The following is a 19,022-nucleotide window of genomic DNA, read 5'->3' as shown; positions in this document are numbered from 1 at the left end:
ATATTGCTTTAGGACTTGGTCAGGTGGTTTAAGCATGTCCCAGTTTAGGTCACCTAGCAGGACAAATTCAGACTTAGTGTAAGGGGCCAGGAGAGAGCTTAGGGCAGGTAGGGTACAGGCCTGTGCTGATGGAGGACGATAGCACCCAGCAACAGTCAACAAAGAGTTATTTGAAAGTTGAATGCTTAAAAACACAATACAAATTGTTTGAGGACAGACTTGGTGGAGACAACCGAGCACTGAAGGTGATCCTTGGTAAAGACTGCAACTCCCCCACCTTTGGAAGATCCGTTTTGCCAAAAAAGGTTATAACCAGAAAGGTTAACATCAGTATTCAACCATGTCTCAGTAATGACCAACACATCTGGATGTTCCTCCTACGGTTCCACCAATCATGTTCTTCCTACGGTTCCACTAATCATGTTCCTCCTACGGTTCCACCAATCATGGGGTTTCTCCTTTCCTTGTTTTCTAAATATGCAGCTACACCACACAAGGGAAGATAATCATGGCTAAAACAATGTTTTTTAAATGTATTCATGTAATCACACAATCAGTCACAGTACAGGCTTACTGGTTACCATGCCCAGGGACCTGTCTCTGGCTTGAGCTTTTTGCTTTAAAGACCAAAGGGTTCCACCATTCAATCTAATGGAAGTCAACATTTAAAATATGTTTGAAATAGTGCTACTTTATTATGTTAAAAGTCCTGACTAATATGAACAGCTGTAGGATGTGTTTATTATGGTGCTGATTATGGTTAAAAAAATCAGCACTCTGACTCTGAGATTCTTTATCAACATGGTTCCAGAAATCACATTGGGGGGCCAAAAGACTTTAAACCCAACGTCATACTGTATTGAAGACAGACTATGCATTTTGTTATCATTACAATATATATCTCTGTACAAAAAAAAAAATGAAAAGAAACTGTAACTTAAAATCTTAACCGTCATTTGGATTGAAATTTCCAAGACAAACATTTTTGATTTGGCAAAAAAAAGGCAAAGGCCATAAAGCAGTTAATCTCACAGTAGAAGATGACAGAGACAAGACGGGAAACCAGACAGTTATAATTGTCCAATAAATTTGAGGGTTGTCATTATATTTCCCCCCCCATATGTTTTTCAATTTATCCATTTCAGGTAATAAGCTTCTAGTGTTAACGTCAGGGTTCGAAAATAAAACACCCGCCAAGCGACAAATGCAGATAGATTTTCCATTTGACGAGTAAATCTCAGAAGGCTATCCGACACACTGGCGGGTAAATGTTTGTACCAAAATAGTAAAGTAATAAAATATTTGGCATGATGGCTCGGAGGAAATTACTCGTGTTTGCCAGCCACAGACCGTCTCTAGTGCGCCTAGATTCGCGGTACTGTTTACCGTACGGGACACCAGCTACTAGACATCACTCACTTGCCACGGGTCTGCTGCTAGCTACCGTTCATTAAATAGCTGTTATGTGGCAGCGTTTAACCATGTGTATGTGACAAATAAAAATTTATTTGGTTTACCTGGAATAAGCCAACCTTTGAAACGAAAACCCACCGACGAAAAGGAGGACTAATCACATAAAAAAATTATGTTTGTGAGAAATGGAGGTTTGGAGATAAAGGAGTTTGAAGAGGCTGGCTACAGTATGATGCTGAGGCTGTGGTGATGAGTTGTTCTGTGTGTCACCAGTATGGTGAAGATAAAAGCAGAAACCACTCATTTGTCATCGGAAATAAAACAATGAAGCTGGAGAACATTCGTGACCATGAACACAGCAAGTGTCACATTGCCTACGTGTCTGTGTCGGAGCCTCTCCTCTTGACCCCCTCTGTGACGGCGCTAATGGCAATGTCAGAGCAGACCAGCACGAAGATACTGTTTAGGACTCTACATGCCATTGGCAAGAAGGCGAGACCACTTCGACTTCGAGTGGATGTGCGAGTATGTGAAAATGTTGTTACTCTTGTAGCTAGACTATTACTTTTGTAGCTAGTTTTTTCAAGTCTATTTAACAGACGTGGTCCAGTAGTCAGTTATTTCTCAGCTCTTGATAAGCTTGGGTTCTTCTCAAAATAGTGTATAAATACAATAAAATGATAGGCCTACTGATGCTGACATGGATCTCCATGCTTTCCTATGGCTCTGTAACATTCTATTTTAATGTTTGTCTCCAGATGCCGTTTAGATTTTAAAGCATTGTGACACAATTTACTTTACCAGCCTTATAGTATTGATCCTTAAGTAAAGAAAGGGTAGAAGGCAAATTTAGCACAATCAAGTGCCAGCTATATTGGATAACCTGATTGTATATTTAATTATTTAATTAATTTGATGTTTGCATTTTGGATTAAGAATTTTAAAAAGGTTATCGCTGTGGGCTCAACATATAGAAATGAGAAGCAGGCCAAAGAGTTTATAAACCATATTGCAGAGGTGGAGAGAAACAACAACAGAGAGAATCTGAAAAAGCCAACATTTCTCTCCATTATGTCAGATGGCTCCACAGACAGGTCTGTGAAAGAGGAGGAGTTAGTTTATGTCAGATTCTGTCACAAGGGCAAGATCGAGTCAAAGTTTTTTGGCATCAAGTTGGTGGAGAAGGCAGACATGGCACACATAAGCAACGCCATCAGGGCCATCATGGAGGGAGTGTGTGATGAGTGCATGAGCAAGTTGGTCGCTCTGGGAACAGATGGAGTTGCTGTGATGACCGGAGCCAAGAATGGTGTGGTCAGCCAGCTGAAGGGGGACAGGGCATACATCAAATCGGCATCCACAGTATGGCACACCGCCTTGAACTGACCTTTTCTGATGCCATCCGGTCCAATGTGAAGTTTCAGAAACTAGAAGACCTCCTCAGTGGACTCTACACCTAGCACACCAGTCCACTGAACAGGGCAAACCTGGTAAACAGCTTTCAGGCTCTTGGGCACACACCACTGGTGCCACCAGAATTGGCAGTACCCGATGGTTAGAACACCTATTGCTTGCACTGGACCACTTCCTGTGATGTTAACAGGGGCTTGTCTAGATTGCTATGCTAAGTACTCCAAAAGTCATCATGTCCAGTAAATGACAACAAACACGGTTGCAATCTTTGTTCTTTATGCATTTCAGATTCAATCTGCTGATGCCTAAAATGTCCAGCAGGCCAAGGCCAGGAAATACTGCAGTACTGCGAGGGAGGCTGTTGTTATCCGCTTCTGTGGCTTCCTGCGTGACACACAACACAGCTAAGCAAAATGTTTATAGTTTGAGAATTAAAACTGAATGATGCCTGTTGTAATGTATACAATTATTCAAGATTTTGGTGACACTGAACTGGAAACCCTGGTGGACCATTTCAAGCCTGTCCTGTAGACCTCTGGCATCCATGTTGAAAGGATCCCTGACCAGTGGACTGTCCTGAAGGTGCTGATGTACCAAGAGCCTCAGTCCCTGCAGAAGATGTCCTGGTTCCGTGTCAACAGGAGCCATCAGCATTCCTGCCCTGACTTGCTGGGATTGGTTGACCTGGTCCTGTTCTTCTCTGCCACCACAGCTGAATGTGAAAGAGGTTTTAATACAGGTGAAAACTAATTGGCGGTCCAACCTAAAGTCTGATACACTGTCAGACCTCATGGTCCAGCTGTCCTCTCCAGAGATCAGGGAGTATGATCTGATAAAAGCTGTGATGCTGTGGCACCAAGACTCTGTCAGGAGGCCAGACTTCATGGACCATGCAAAGAGGGTGATTGCAGTAGAGAGTGAGGAGTCTGATGAGGTTTAAGTTGATTAAAATTATTATTAAGCATCTGGTAGGTTTACAAAACCTTTAAAATGTACTTTTATGTTTGATCCTTAATTACATTTAATAGCAAATACTTCAGTAGAATTTTGAGTTCAAGACTTATTCTGTTGTATTCAAGCTGGGAAATTAAATCTAGCCACAGCCAAAATTAACCAGCATGTGATAAGTCTCTATTTTACCTGTATTTTATCAGGGTATTTCTACTCAAAGCAAAGGATTTGTAGATCTGCTTCCCCTGTTTCCCCTTTATATCAGTAGAGCACCAGTTCTATGTCCACTGCACTTCTCATAACTATCTTACCATTGCTGTTGCCCTGTTTTGACTTCTATGTACTCTTATTCATTGTATCTGACCGGTTTTGTTCATTTCATTGTGTGCCCACTGTTTGGCATTTTTGCACTTTCTAGAGCACTTTTGGTCAACTACAGTTGTTTTTAAATGTGCTCTACAAATAAATTTGATTTGATTAACCGTTGATAAATATATTAAAATCATTTTGTTTCAAATTTTGCCCTGGCCTCTTCTTTAAGTTTGTATTCAACGTAATCCCTTATTATCTCAATGAAATGTACTGAAAATAATGTATATGTTACGCAAAAAGGCAATTTATTATTTTGGCCGGTAAAAATATGCTTGGCTGGTGGATTCATTCATCTACCAGTCCCCTTGGCAGGTGAGCCAAAACGTTAATTTCGGACACTGGTTAATGTGCAGAAAACCCAGGCTTTTACGAGAGCAGAAATCAGTGAAGCAGATATCAGAGCACAAATCAGAATTGGGGCTAGCAACAGTAGATGGGCCAGGGTGTATATGTACATTTCCAGATATCATCAACAGTAATACAATCAAGGCACGGCATAGGACAGGGAGAGCTCTGCAGTGCTGATTTATGACATCTGAATGTGCATCAGCTGGCAACACGATCATATTATACAGCAATTTCATCAGGTAACATGAATACAAAGCCGGCGAGAGGTGGTTAGAATAGGATGGCTGGCCAAAAGTCTGTGTAACCAATAGAGAGTCAGAGTCCCGAGTGTGGGAACAAACAGTCTGTCCCACGGTTGGATAAAGAAAGTTTGTAGTCAAAAAGCATGCAGGAGTCATGAGGCAAATAGCAAAATGCACAAGAAAAAAAAATATATATATAACGACTTGGGGCTAGCCATTGTAAGTTGTGGTGGTTAATTTCTTTACTATCAAATGAGGAGAGAAACCTATCACACAAGTCAGAGTAATACTTAAACTACATTTTAATCACTTATTAATAAGGGAGCAGGTCAATACAACACACACATATAAAAGTGAATCGATTGAGTGCTCTACGATAATGATGGCTGGTTGACGAATCACCCTCAGATGAATCGTTGAGAGCCCCGAGACAAAAGTACCAAGGTCTTTTATAGCTAAAACCTACATGACAAACAACAGATGTATAGAATGGGTCACAAGGTTAAGATTTGTATGGAAGATACTTTAATTCACAGCAGACCTCTTTACCTACTGTATTTATTTATTTATTTTGCTCCCCATTATTTCTCTCTCTACTTTGCACTTTCTTCCACTGCAAACCAACCATTCCAGTGTTTTTTTACTTGCTATATTGTATTTACTTCGCCACCATGGCCTTTTTTTATATTTTTATTTATATATATATTTTGTTTGCCTTCGCCTCCCTTATCTCACCTCACTTGCTCACATTGTATATAGACTTATTTTTCACTGTATGTTTGTTTTACTCCATGTGTAACTATGTGTTGTTGTACGTGTCGAACTGCTTTGCTTTATCTTGGCCAGGTCGCAATTGTAAATGAGAACGTGTTCTCAATTTGCCTACCTGGTTAAATAAAGGTGAAATAAAATAAAAATAAAGACAGTATAATAAAGACATCTGCTGTAAAAACAGTTATCTTTGTGTACTGACCAGGGTCTGGCCCTGGGGTCATCTCTCCCTGGTACCATATAGAACAGAAATAACAACTCATGCTTTGGAAGGCGGTCTCTTTAAGTTATATCACCCAAAATACATCAAATCTCCTGTCAGTGTTATGTCCCAGAGGCCCATCCTCAGTAGAACACACAAACAATAGTTAAGAATCCTCTATTCTGTTGCATAAAACAACCATTTGATGCAATAAAATTATAACATAATCTTGTAATTTCCACCATAAAGTTCAGAGTCACTCGCCCCAACAGTATGTGTGTGCTGGAGGCAAGCGAAAGCTCGGGAGAGAGGGGGGAGTGTGATGGGGTACCTGTACCAGACAGGTGGAGACAGGCCAGGGCAGATGGTGAACAGATCGCCAGGTGGAATCCAAGCAGCAGTGCAGCAGGCAACGGGAGTAGGTGTCAAACCCACTTGGGAGAAGCTGTTATTTCTGGAGGCAGATTTCTTCTAGAAAATGCCAGTGGATGGTCTTAGAACAGCAGGAGTGGGCTTCAAAGACTCCTGCCACTTGTTGGGCCCAAAGGCCTCGACACCTTTTACTTCACACCTCAATGCTAATTGAAGTTGTCTCTGGTCTGTCCTTGCAAGTCTGGCAGCTCAGTTCTAGGTTGGATAGTGTCCTCATGTCTCTGATGGTAGGGTGCTCTAGCAAGCAAACCCCTGTATAGCTTATAAAAAGGAAACGTTCGTAGCAGTAATCTCTCTGGTTAATTTTGGTCAAAATTGGGTTGTAGGTTTGGATCTGGAACGAAGGCCATGCTGTTAAGGGTAGCATCCTGCATATGTCCCTGCCGAATAATCGAAGGGGGGGGGGGGGGGGGTGTATCTTACTGTAGCTACTTTTCGGTGTAGCCTACTTTTCTCTGGTAAAACGCAAGCAAAACATTAGGAGCTGGCTACATTCTTTCAGTGAAAAACAGAAATATGATGGCCATGCATTGTTTTTGCAAAAAAAACATTTTTCATTCTAAGCAAATTTTCTGCCAATTGTGTTGCACTAAGTTATTTTCTGTGAAGGACAACTATAGTTGAATGCCCCTGATCACTCTCTGCGCCGGAGGGGATGCCTGCCGTTTTACGGTCCCCTAACCCATTGTGAGTGTTTTTTTTCTCCACAGTTTGTAACTTATTTTGTACATAATGTTTCTGCTACCATCTCCTACGACCTAAAAAAGCTTCTGGATATCTGAACAAAGACCAGGCCCAAATCTCAATTCACAAGGCTGTGGGGCCAAGACAAATTACAAGGACGTGTACTCAGAACATGCGCGGACCAACTGGCAAGTGTCTTTACTGACATTTTCATTCAACCTCTCCCTAACTGAGTCTGTAATACCTACATGTTCCAAACAGACCACCATAGTCCCTTAGTCCAAGAACGCCATGGTAACCTGCCTAAATGACTACAGACCCGTAGCATTAACGTCTGTAGCCATGAAGTGCTTTGAAAGGCTGGTCATGGCTCACAACACCATCAACCTGAAAACCCTAAACCCACTCCAATTCGCATACCACCCCAACAGAGCCACAGATGCCGCCATCTCTATTGCACTCCACACTGTCCTTTCCCACCTGAACAAAAGGAACACCTGTGAGAACGCTGTTTATTTAACACTGAGCTGTAGTCAACGCCATAGTGCCCATAAAGCTCATCACTAAGCTAAAGACCCTGGGATCAAACATATCCCTCTGCAACTGGATCCTGGACTTCCTGACAGGCCGCCCGCAGGTGGTAAGGGTAAGTAACAATACATCTGCCACACTGATCGTCAACACGGGGGGCCCCTCAGGGGTGCATCATTAGTCCCCTCCTGTACTCCCTGTTCACCCACGACTGTGTGGCCAAGCACGAATCCAACACCATCATTAAGTCTGCTGAAGGCACAATGGTGGTAGGCCTGATCACCGACAACGATGAGACAGCCTATATGAGGTCAGAGGCCTGGCAGTGTGGTGCCAGGACAACAACCTGACCGCAACGTGAGCAAGACAAAGGAGATGATTGTGGACTACAGGAAAAGGAGGGCCGACACGCCCTCATTCACGTCGACGGGGCTGTAGTATTTGTATTAATTACGGATCCCCATTAGCTGCTCCAAATTAAGGCAGTTATACATTTAATAAAAACATTACAATACATTTGCAACAGATTTCACAACATATTAAGTAAGTGTGTGCCCTCAAACCCCTATTATACTACCACATATCCACAACACAAAATCCATGTGTACGTGTGTATAGTGCGTATGTTATCGTGTGTTTGTGCCTATGTTTCTTCACAGTCTCCGCTGGTTAATAAGGTGTATTTTATTTATTTATTAAATCAAATTTTACTGCTTGCACAAGTTACTTGATGTGGAATAGAGGAATAGAGGAAGTCCATGTAGTCATGGCTCTATGTAGTACTGTCCGCCTCCCATAGTCTGTTCTGGACTTGGGGACTGTGACGAGACCTCTGGTGGCAACTATCATGATCCAAGCCTGTCATGGAGAGAGCACGACAACGCCTATTCCCCCTCAGGAGACTGAAAATATTTGTCATGGGTCCGCAGATGCTCAGAAAGTTATACAGCTGCACCATCAAGAGCATCCTGACCGGTTGCATCACCGCCTGCTACGGCAACTGCTCGGCATCTGACTAAGGCGCTACAGAAGGTAGTGCATATGGCCGAGTACATCAAGCTTCCTGCCATACAGGACCTCTATACTAGGCAGCATCAGAGGAAGGCCCCCCAAAAATTGTCAATGACACCAGCCACCTAAGTATTAGACTGTTCTCTCTGCTACTGCAAGGCAAGCGGTACCAGAGCGAAAGTCTAGGTCCAAAAGACTCCTTAGCAGCTTCTACCCCCAAGCCATAAGACTGCTGAACAATTATTCAAATGGCTACCTGGACTATTTGCACTTTTTTACACTGCTGCTACTCTCGGTTAATTATCTATGCATACCGTAATTGCTGGACTATTAAGCGCACCTGAATATAAGCCGTACCCACTGAATTTTTTACAAATATCTATTTTGTACATAAATAAACCGCACATGTCTATAAGCCGCAAGTGCCTACCGGTACATTGAAACGAATGAACTTTACACAGCCTTTAAACGAAACACGGCTTGTAACAAAAATAAATAAGCTTTTAAACGAAACACGGCTTGTAACAAAAATAAATAGGCTTTAACGAAACACGGCTTGTAACAAAAATAAAAAATAAATAGCAGTAAACAGTAGCCTACCAAGAAAGTCAAACTTCATTGCGGTGGCGATTGTTTTGGCTTTCAGTCAGATCTGCACAGTTCCAACGTCTTATCATCGACTCATTAAGGCCAAGCTCCCGTGCAGCTGCTCTATTTCCTTTTCCAACAGCCAGATCGATCGTCTTCAACTTGAAAGCTGCATCACATGCATTTCTCAGTTTCTTTGCCATGATGAGGGTGACAAAATGACTACGGTAAATCAGAATGATGGCAAGTTTGAGCGCGCTCGATTTACGGCACATTATGTGACGGTGCTCAGTTTTTTGGCGGAATGAATCTTGTGAAAAAAAATAATAATAAATTAGCCGCGTCATTGTATAAACCGCGAGGTTCATAGCGTGGGAAAAAAGTAGCGGCTTATAGTCCGGAAATTACGGTAGTCACTTTACCCCTACCTTTATTTAGTAAATCATTTTTTAACTCAGATTTTTGTAAAATTGCATTGTTGGCTAAGGGCTTGTAAGTAAGCATTTCACAGTAAGGTCTACACCTGTTCTATTCAGCGCATGTGACAAATTAAATTTGATCCCACTTTCTCCCGTTGTGCTACTTACAAACAAACACGTGACTGGCTCAACTGTTCTGGGGAACTACGAATGCTTCATAAAGTAAAACAATGTGACAGGTGAAATGAAGAACGCAATCTGCTTTATCTCCTTATGTATTGTACACGTTGACTGCAGGTATTTATTTAAAAAGCAGCTACAAATATAAAAATCTATTGAAAAACTTCAAAGAAATAGTTTCAACCATATTGAAGGTATTGAAAAACCATCTCGTGGCCATTTCCAAATACCCGGTATACGGTATACCACCCAAGCCTACACTCCTTGCTTTCATTTGAGACCCAATTTGACATGCTTCTATGTTGGTGCTCATGGGTCCTTTTAGATGGAAATGCCCAGCTTCATTCTCCTACCAGAAAAGCATAAGGACAATAGGATCAAGCACCAACATCCCTAGGCTGCACATCAAACAGAGTAGCCAAATCCCACTGAAATAAACAAATAGCTACGTTACCATCATAGCAAATGCGTCGCCCAGATGACAGTAAATATTTCCACCGTTTCATGGGCTTGGCAGCCATCTTATCACAGATGACTCTTGACATGAAGGGAAGCCTATCTTGACTGACTCCTAGCTGTACAGCCTGAGTTAGGCAAGGCTTATGGGAAGGCTCTCCTGATCCACTTAATCAGCTGCTGCCACCTGGCCTTGACTATGATAGACAGTGCAGGTTGTATATTTCAGCACTTCTCCATTTAAGATGGAGAATACAGTCTTGTTATGCAACTCGGTCACAGACAGCCTCTACAAGCACACAGGAAAGAGCTTGGTGTAGTTTTAAAAGAGTTACCCTTTTAAAAAGCAAGTTTACAAACAGACGCTTGCAGAACGAGTGGGGGAGTGAAGAGAGAGAAAGAAAGATGGATTAAAAAATACATACAGAATAGAAGTAGAGTCTGTAAGCAGGTTCCTCGTCCTTATCCGCCCCTGACATACTTTTGCAGCCCACTTCAGCCAACCTGTTTCCCCAGCATTGCCACTTGTGATAGGTGACATCATCATCTAACAGCAGGATCAAAATAGACAGTCTGTAGCTAGCACTTCTATAGCAACTTGCCCAGCTGTGTCAACTTCACCACAAATGGTGATTGAGACAGCCTGGTGCTTAGTGGGCTGTCAATCCTTTCTGCTCCGTTTGTAATCAGGGCTGAGCTCGGAGCACTGTGCTGAGCTAGCATCCAGCCCCTGGGCCAGTGCTGCAGACCACTGCTGCTGCTGTCCGTCTGCCTTCCTGCCACTCACCCGGGTCTCCTCTCCTTTCCTCTGCACTGCTTCCTGTGTTTACAGCTCCTCTCATCTCACAGCACTGCATCGCAGCCCCTGCTCTCCCTCAGCACTGTGCAGTCATGTGCATGCACACAGCAGGCCTGCCCCTCAGCCCCCGTCCTCCACTGACAGAAATTAGTGTAGCTGCAGGCTCAAGGAGTGTGCTAATGTAAGCCTGCATTAGCCAGAGAGGCTAAGGCTCAGCAGCATCCGATTGGACTTGGCAGTGGATGAATCATACAAGGCTGGAGGAAAAGCACAAACCCACATGGTCCGCCTGCACCTTTGTGCCAAATGAGTAACAGTCTCAAAATAAGCTTTGCTACGAGCATACGAGGTATGCAGCAAGATATTTAGTGTGAGCAGGGATTCTTATAGAAAACAATGCAATGCCTAACAATCAACCCTTAGCAATAGAAGAATGGCTTAACAGGATCTATTAAGAAGTTTTACTTTTTGTCGGAGCAATAACCTGAGCACACCCATCTTTAGAAAGTACATCCACAGCTCCAGTGAATTATGTTTTTTCCTAATGACTGACATAACACTACAAAGTGAAGTATTTGACTCTTTTAATATTATAAACTGGCATATTATGTCAGCAGACAATGTATTGCCACATGTTGACAAAGCATTGCAAAAAAAATTTGAATGTCGGCCAAAATCTATGGAGTCAGACCGCTGACAAAAGGTTGAACGCACATATCGTTAGGATCGTAAGAAAAGCCATGTGTGAAACCTGAAACGTAAAACGTGAAATTTCACCTGTGAACATTCAAACACCATGTTACGATAACGGACTAACATTTTAGGCTTGAAACAATCGTGTGTTGCAATTCTGATGTACAATAATAGCTTTCAGAGTTTTGGCAGGTTCATCTCACCCCCAATTTTTATTTTATTTAAAAAAAATATATACTATTAATCTCACATTTCACATTCATAAAATAAAGGGGTGACAATGTTAGCTAGCGAACCAGCCACCTAACGTCAGCTAGCTACGCCGTCGCCAAATACATTTACACTCAGTTTTTCACAATTCCTGACATTTAATCTTTGTAAAAATTCCCTGTCTTGTCTTAGGTCAGTTATGATCACCACTTTATTTTAAGAATGTGAAATGTCAGAATAATAGAGAGAATGATTTATTTCAGCTTTTATGTATTTCATCACATTCCCAGTGGGTCAGAAGTTTACATACACTCAATTAGTATTTGGTAGCATTGCCATTAAATAGTTTAATTTGGGTCAAACGTTTTGAGTAGCCTTCCACAAGCATCCAACAATAGTTTGGTGAATTTTGGCCCATTCCTCCTGCCAGAGCTGGTGTAACTGAGTCAGGTTTGTAGGCCTCTTTTCTCACACATGCTTTTTCAGTTCTCCCCACAAATTTTCTATAGGATTGAGGTCAGGGCTTTTTGATGGCCACTCCAATACCTTGACTGTTGTCCTTAAGCCATTTTCCACAACTTTTGAAGTATGCTCGGGGTCAAAGTCCATTTGGAAGACCCATTTGCAAACAAGCTTTAATTTCCTGACTGATGTCTTGAGATGTTGCTTCAATATATCCACATAATTTCCTTTCATCATGATGCCATCTATTTTGTGAAGTACACCAGTCCCTCCTGCAGCAAAGCACCCCCTCAACATGATGCTGACTCCCCCGTGCTTCACGGTTGGGATGGTGTTCTTCAGCTTGCAAGCATCCCCCTTTTTCCTCCAAACATAAGGATGGTCATTATGGCCAAACAGTTATTTTTTTTGTTTCATTAGACAAGAGGACATTTCTCCAAAAAGTACAATCTTTGTCTCCATGTGCAGTTGCAAACCGTGGCTTCTTCCTTGCTGAGTGGCCTTTCAGCTTATGTCAATATAGGACTCATTTTACTGTGGATAGAGATACATTTGTACCCGTTTCCTCCAGCATCTTCACAAGGTCCTTTGCTTTTGTTCTGGGATTGATTTGCACTTTCCGCACCAAAGTACATTCGTCTCTAGGAGACAGAACGCATCTCCTTCCTGAGCAGTATAACGGCTGTGTGGTACCATGGTGTTTATACTTGTGTACTATTGGTACCTTCAGGCGTTTGGAAATTGCTCCCAAGGATGAACCAGACTTGTGGAGGTCTACAATTTTTTTTCCTGAGGTCTTGGCTGATTTCTTCTGATTTTCCCATAATGCCAAGCAAAGAGGCACTGAGTTTGAAGGTAGGCCTTGAAATAGATCCACAGGTGCACCTCCAATTGACTCAAATGATGTCAATTAGCCACTGAAGTCATGACATCATTTTCTGGAATTTTTCAACCTGTTTAAAGGCACAGTCAACTTGGTGTATGTAACTTCTGACCTACTGGAATTGTGATAGTGAATTATACTGTCTGTAAACAATTGTTAGAAAAATTTGTGTCATGTACAAAGTAGATGTGCTAACCAACTTGCCAAAACTATAGTTTGTCAAAAAGAAATTTGTGGAGGGGTTGAAAAACGAGTATGTAAAACTTCCGACTTCAACTGTAGGTGTTCCTTTTGTCCAGGTGGGAAAGGGCAGTGTGGAGTGCAATAGAGATTGCATCATCTGTGAATCTGTATGCAAATGGCAGTGCGGCCTTGTGAATGTTGACCTGCGTAAAGGTCTTACTCACGTCGGCTGTGGAGAGCGTAATCACAGTCTTCCGGAACAGCTGGTGCTCTCATGCATGTTTCAGTGTTATTTGCTTCGAAGCGAGCATAGAAGTAGTTTAGCTCATCTGGTAGGCTCATGTCACTGGGCAGCTCTCGGCTGTACTTCCCTTTGTAGTCTGTAATGGTTTGCAAGCCCTCCGCCAACCCTGATGTCCTAGCCGTGTCTGAATCCTGGCGTAGCAAGGCCATCAAATTTAGAAATTTCCATCCCCAACTACAACATTTTGTGCCAAAATAAAACTGTCAAAGGGGGTGGAGTTGTAATCTACTGCAGAGATAGCCTTTAGAGTTCTGTCATGCTATCCAGGTCTGTGCCCAAACAATTCAAGCTTGTACTTAAAAAAAATAATAATTAAATCACCTTTCCAGAAATAAGTATCTCACTGTTGCCACTTGTTATCGAACCCCCTCAGCCCCCCGGCTGTACCCTAGACACCACATGTGAATTAATTTCCCCCCATCTATCTTCAGAGTTCGTACTGTTAGGTGACCTAAACTGGGATATGCTTAACACCCCGGCCGTCCTACAATCTAAGCTAGATGCACCTCAATCTCACACAAATTATCATGGAACCTACCAGGTATAACCCTGAATCCGTTAACACGGGCACCCTCATAGATATCATCCTGACCAACCTGCCCTCTAAACACACCTCTACTGTCTTCAACCGATCACTGCCTCATTGCTTGCGTCCATAATGGGTCCGTGGTCAAACGACCACCCCTCATCACTGTCAAACGCTCCCTAAAACACTAAAGCGAGCAGGCCTTTCTAATCGACCTGGCCCGGGTATCCTGGAAGGATATTGACCTCATTCCGTCAGTAGAGGATGCCTGGTTATTCTTTAAAAGTGCTTTCCTCACCATCTTAAATAAGTGTGCCCCATTCAAAAAAAGTAGAACAGATATAGCCCCTGGTTCATTCCAGACCTGACTGCCCTTGACCAGCACAAAAACATCCTATGGTGTACTGCATTAGCATCGGATAGCCCCCGCGATATGCAACATTTCAGCTGCAAAATCTGGACCCCTACAAATTAGCTGGGCTAGACAATCTGGACCCTCTCCAAAATTATCCGCTGAAATTGTTGCAACCCCTATTACTAGCCGGCTCAAGAGCAGTTGGAGGCCACAGAAGGAGTGTTGTATGGCATTGAAGCTTGTCTAGAGGTTAGTTAACACAGTGCCCAAAGAAGGGCCAGAAGTATACAGAATGGTGTCGTCTGCGTAGAGGTGGATCAGAGAATCACCAGCAGCAAGAGCGACATCATTGATGTATACAGAGAAGAGAGTCAGCCCGAGAATTGAACCCTGTGGCACCCCCATAGAGACTGTCAGCGGTCCGGACAACAGGCCCTCTGATTTGACACACTGAACTCTGTCTGAGAAGTAGTTGGTAAACCAGGTGAGGCAATCATTTGAGAAACCAAGGCTGTCGAGTCTGCCAATAAGAATGTGGTAACAGTGTTTCCTAGCCTCAGAGCAGTGGGCAGCTGGGAGGAGGTGCTCTTATTCTCCATGGACTTTACAGTGTCCCAGAACGTTTTTGAGTTTGTACTAGCTAGCCTTAGCTTTCCTAACTGCCGCTCAGCCATGGCTCTTCAATATATTTATATGTACATATTCTCATTCACACCTTTCGATTTGTGCGTAACAGGTAGTTGTTGGGAAATTGTTCGATTATTTGTTAGATATTACTGCACTGTCAGAACTAGAACCACAAGCATTTCGCTACACTCGCATTAACATCTATGTGACCAATAAAATTTGATTTGAATTCATCCTTCAGTTCAGACAGTGAGAAAGTCATCCATTCTGTAATTTGTCTGAGTTGCAATAGGAACAAAATCAACAAGAATAGAACAGCCTTAGCCATCTTTATTAAAATCCATGTGTATTCAAAATTAATCTAAATTCTCCAAAGTTCTTTAGCCTATTACTTTAATAATTCAAAGTTTTATTTAGGCCTCCCCAAATATTTAAAAAAAAAAGTGAAAAAGTGAGATTCATTAGGTTACATGATACCCACAGGATCCCCACACCGCTGTAAAAATAAATGATGCAATTATATGGCAATTAAATAACACACAACAGAATGGCCTATTTAGATAGTGGAATAGGCCTAGCCTAAATCATATTTACTTTCTATTTTGCAGCTCTGGCGGTTATTCTAGAAAAGGCTCTTCAAAGTCATTTGCTGGAGGCCCAACCCTATGCTACGCCAACTATTGGTGTAATGTCGTTGTTGAATGGCGTTCTAAAACAACCTCTAGGCTTTTATTTTGGAAATGAAACCGGAAGATGCAAAGCAACTAACGTCTGGGCTAGAGTTGCTTTATTGACAAGCTAACTTCGTCTAGCAACTTTCAGTTCATGTCCTTTGCAGATGCCACCTTTCTGACAATGTGTACATATAAAAAAATATCTGTAACCGAGGAATAGGAAACAAAGTAATAATTGAACGTGTAAATGTTAATTCATTGTCGTAACATAGGGTTTGCACGTTTACAGACCTAATTTAACTGTTTCATGTCATGCATGGCTTTTCTTACGATTCAAACGATACATACATTCAACCTGTTGGCAGCTCGATGGCTCCATAAAAATCCATCTCGTTCGATCTTCTCACACTGGGCTTCCTCTCAAAACCAGTTTTGGTAGTGAGTGGAAAGGCCAAGCGGATGCTGAACATTTATACATCCAGTGAAATGTCGGTCTCATTGTTCTGTGACAACTACACTATCGGTCAAACGTTTTAGAACACCTCATTCAAAGGTTTTTCTTTATTTTTACTCATTTTCTACATTGTAGAATAATAGTGAAGACATCAAAACTAGGAAATAACACATGGAATCATATAGAAACCAAAAAGGGTTAAACAAAATCTAAATATATTTTATATTTGAGATTCTTCAAATAGACACCCTTTGCCTTGATAGCTTTGCACACTTTTGGCATATTCTCAACCAGCTTTATGAGGTAGTCAACTGAAATGCATTTCAATTAACAGGTGTGCTTTGTTAAAAGTTTATTTGTGGAATTTCTTTCCTTCTTCGTGCGTTTGAGCCAATCAGTTGTGTTGTGACAAGGTAGGGGTGGTATACAGAAGATAGCCCTATTTGGTAAAAGACCAAGTCCATATTATGGCAAGAACTGCTCAAATAAGCAAAGAGAAATGACAGTCCATCATTACTTTAAGACATGAAGGTCAGTCAACATGGAGAATTCAAGAACTTTGAACGTTTCTTCAAGTGCTGTAACAAAAACCATCAAGCACTATGATGAAACTGGCTCTCATGAGTACCCCCTCAGGAATGGAAGACCCAGTTACCTCTGCTGCAGAGGACAAGTTCATTAGAGTTACCAGCCGCAGAAATTGCAACCCAAATAAATGCTTCACAGAGTTCAAGTAACAGACATCTCAACATCAACTGTTCAGAGGAGACTGCGTGAATCAGGCCTTCATGGTCGAATTGCTGCAAAGAAACCACTACTAAAGGACACCAATAAGAAGAGACTTGCTTGGGCAAAAAAACACGAGCAATTGACATTAGACCGGCGGGAATTTGTCCTTTGGTATGTATGGAGTTCAAATTTAAGATTTTTGGTTCCAAACAACATGTCTTTGTGAGTCACAGGGTGGGTGAATGGATGATCTCCACATGTGCATTTCCCACCATAAAGCATGGGGGAGGTGTTATGGTGTGGGGGTGCTTTGCTGGTGACACTGTCAGTGGTTTATTTAGAATTCAAGGCACACTTAACCAGCTTGGCTACCACAGTGTTGTGCAGCAATACGCCATCTCATTTGGGTTTTTTTACTTAGTGGGACTATCATTTATTTTTCAACAGGACAATGACCCAACACACCTCCAGGCTCATAAGGGCTATTTGACCAAGAAAGGAGAGTAATGGAGTGCTGCATCAGATGACCTGGCCTCCACAATCACCAAACCTCAACCCAATTGAGATGGTTTGGGATGAGTTGGACCACAGAGTGAAGGAAAAGCAGAAAACAAGTGCTCAGCATATGTGGTCACTCCTTCAACACTGTAGGAAAAGCATTCCAGGTGAAGCTGGTTGAGAATGCCAAAAGTGTGCAAAGCTGTCAAGGCAAAGGGTGTCTATTTGAAGAATCTCAAACATATTTTGATTTGTTTACTAAATTATTCCATGTGTTATTTCATAGTTTTGATGTCTTCAATATTATTCTACAATGTAGAAAATTGTAAAAATTAAGAAAACCCTTGATCTAAAATGTTTGACCGGTAGCGTATAGTTAACATAACGACACAAGAAAATATTATTTACTTTGGACAAAAGGAATAAAACCCCTATCGAAAGGCCCTGCAACTCAACACACCATTAGCTACTTTAGTTGGCTAGCTGGGTCAAAATAGCCGTGGGTTTCAGCTGAGCGGAGTTAGCGACAACATAACGAACGCTACAGAATAGCGACAGTGGTAGCCCAGTTAGCTAACTATCTAGCGCTCGATCAATTAATCAATCAATGAAATGTATTTAAAGCCCTTTTTACATCAGCAGATGTCACAAAGTGCTTATACAGAAACACAGCCTAAACCCCTTTGCTAAATTGGTATATTTTTGTTGGCTGGCTAAACACGGTCTTACTTTGCTGGTGTATTATACAGTATAACTTGAAAATAGAGCTAGCTACCTTCGAGGCAACGGTTATGGGAGTATTCCTGCTTTTGCCTCCTCCATGCGAGGATCCAGAGCTGTTGCTGCCAGACCTCTCCCTCCCGTCTCCGCCTTGCCCTTGTCCAATTCTAGGGCCGAGTCGGTGTTGACCAGCGCCACGCCGTCGTCCATCGTGGCGACTGTCTTTTGACATTGACGTAAATGTAATTCAATTCTCGGGGTAAAAATTATTTTATTTGAAAATGATCTAACTTGTAGCGTTTTCGGTGTTGATGGAAACGACATAAAACACCACTGACAGCTAAAAGCAACCTAGCTTTTTGCAGGAAGAGTATGATCACATTTATGACAGACACATAGGATATCCAATCATGAATTGGTTTGGTGGTAACTGAAGAAATACAAACCAATCACAAAGCTCATTATTCGGGCTACCCCGGTGGGAGTTAAACATTCAACCATGGCAACCAAGTAAATGGGCGGGATAAAAACAAGAAACTACATTTTTTGTCAGGTCGATGTTTGCGTCTTGTCATCCTCATCATTATTTGCCAAATATTTACCCAAACTGTTCGAATTGGAGCACGCAAAAGTTTGTTTACGATAATTATTCCTACAGATTGCCAGGCGGTCGCCTGTAGCTAACGCGTCTGACTTCAGAATTGTCACCAAATCATGTATTTCATGGAAATTCGGAGCCTTATCATCCTAGCCAAGCAATATCCTAGTATTAAGCGTAGGCACATCGTTTTTTGGCTCAATGACTGTCAACCAAACTTTAGTATCAGTGGACGCTGCTGAGTGGAGGATGGCTCATAAAAGGCTGAAGCAAATGGAAACCATAGCTGTATTC

The 19,022-nt window shown here is 42.1% G+C and overlaps 1 protein-coding gene across 4 annotated transcripts in view; it reads right to left on the bottom strand.

Moving 5' to 3' along the window:
* LOC129862456 (S phase cyclin A-associated protein in the endoplasmic reticulum-like) overlaps positions 1–18,513 on the bottom strand; it is a 128,429-nt gene extending 109,916 nt beyond the window's left edge. For 3 of the 4 annotated variants that reach the window (XM_055934150.1, XM_055934153.1, XM_055934151.1), the window contains exon 1: positions 18,186–18,513. In XM_055934150.1, coding sequence (XP_055790125.1) covers positions 18,186–18,362 — 177 coding nt within the window. In that variant the 5' untranslated portion in view covers positions 18,363–18,513. Of the gene's footprint in view, positions 1–10,438; positions 10,784–18,185 lie in introns of those variants that run through there. The other variant, XM_055934152.1, reaches the window with a different exon arrangement.
* Between the last annotated feature and the right edge of the window lie 509 nt (positions 18,514–19,022).

Source organism: Salvelinus fontinalis, chromosome 9 (genome assembly GCF_029448725.1).
Source record: "Salvelinus fontinalis isolate EN_2023a chromosome 9, ASM2944872v1, whole genome shotgun sequence".
NCBI lineage: Eukaryota > Metazoa > Chordata > Actinopteri > Salmoniformes > Salmonidae > Salvelinus > Salvelinus fontinalis.
Note: the sequence above shows the minus strand (reverse complement) of the source record. Positions and strands in the feature narration are given on the sequence as shown.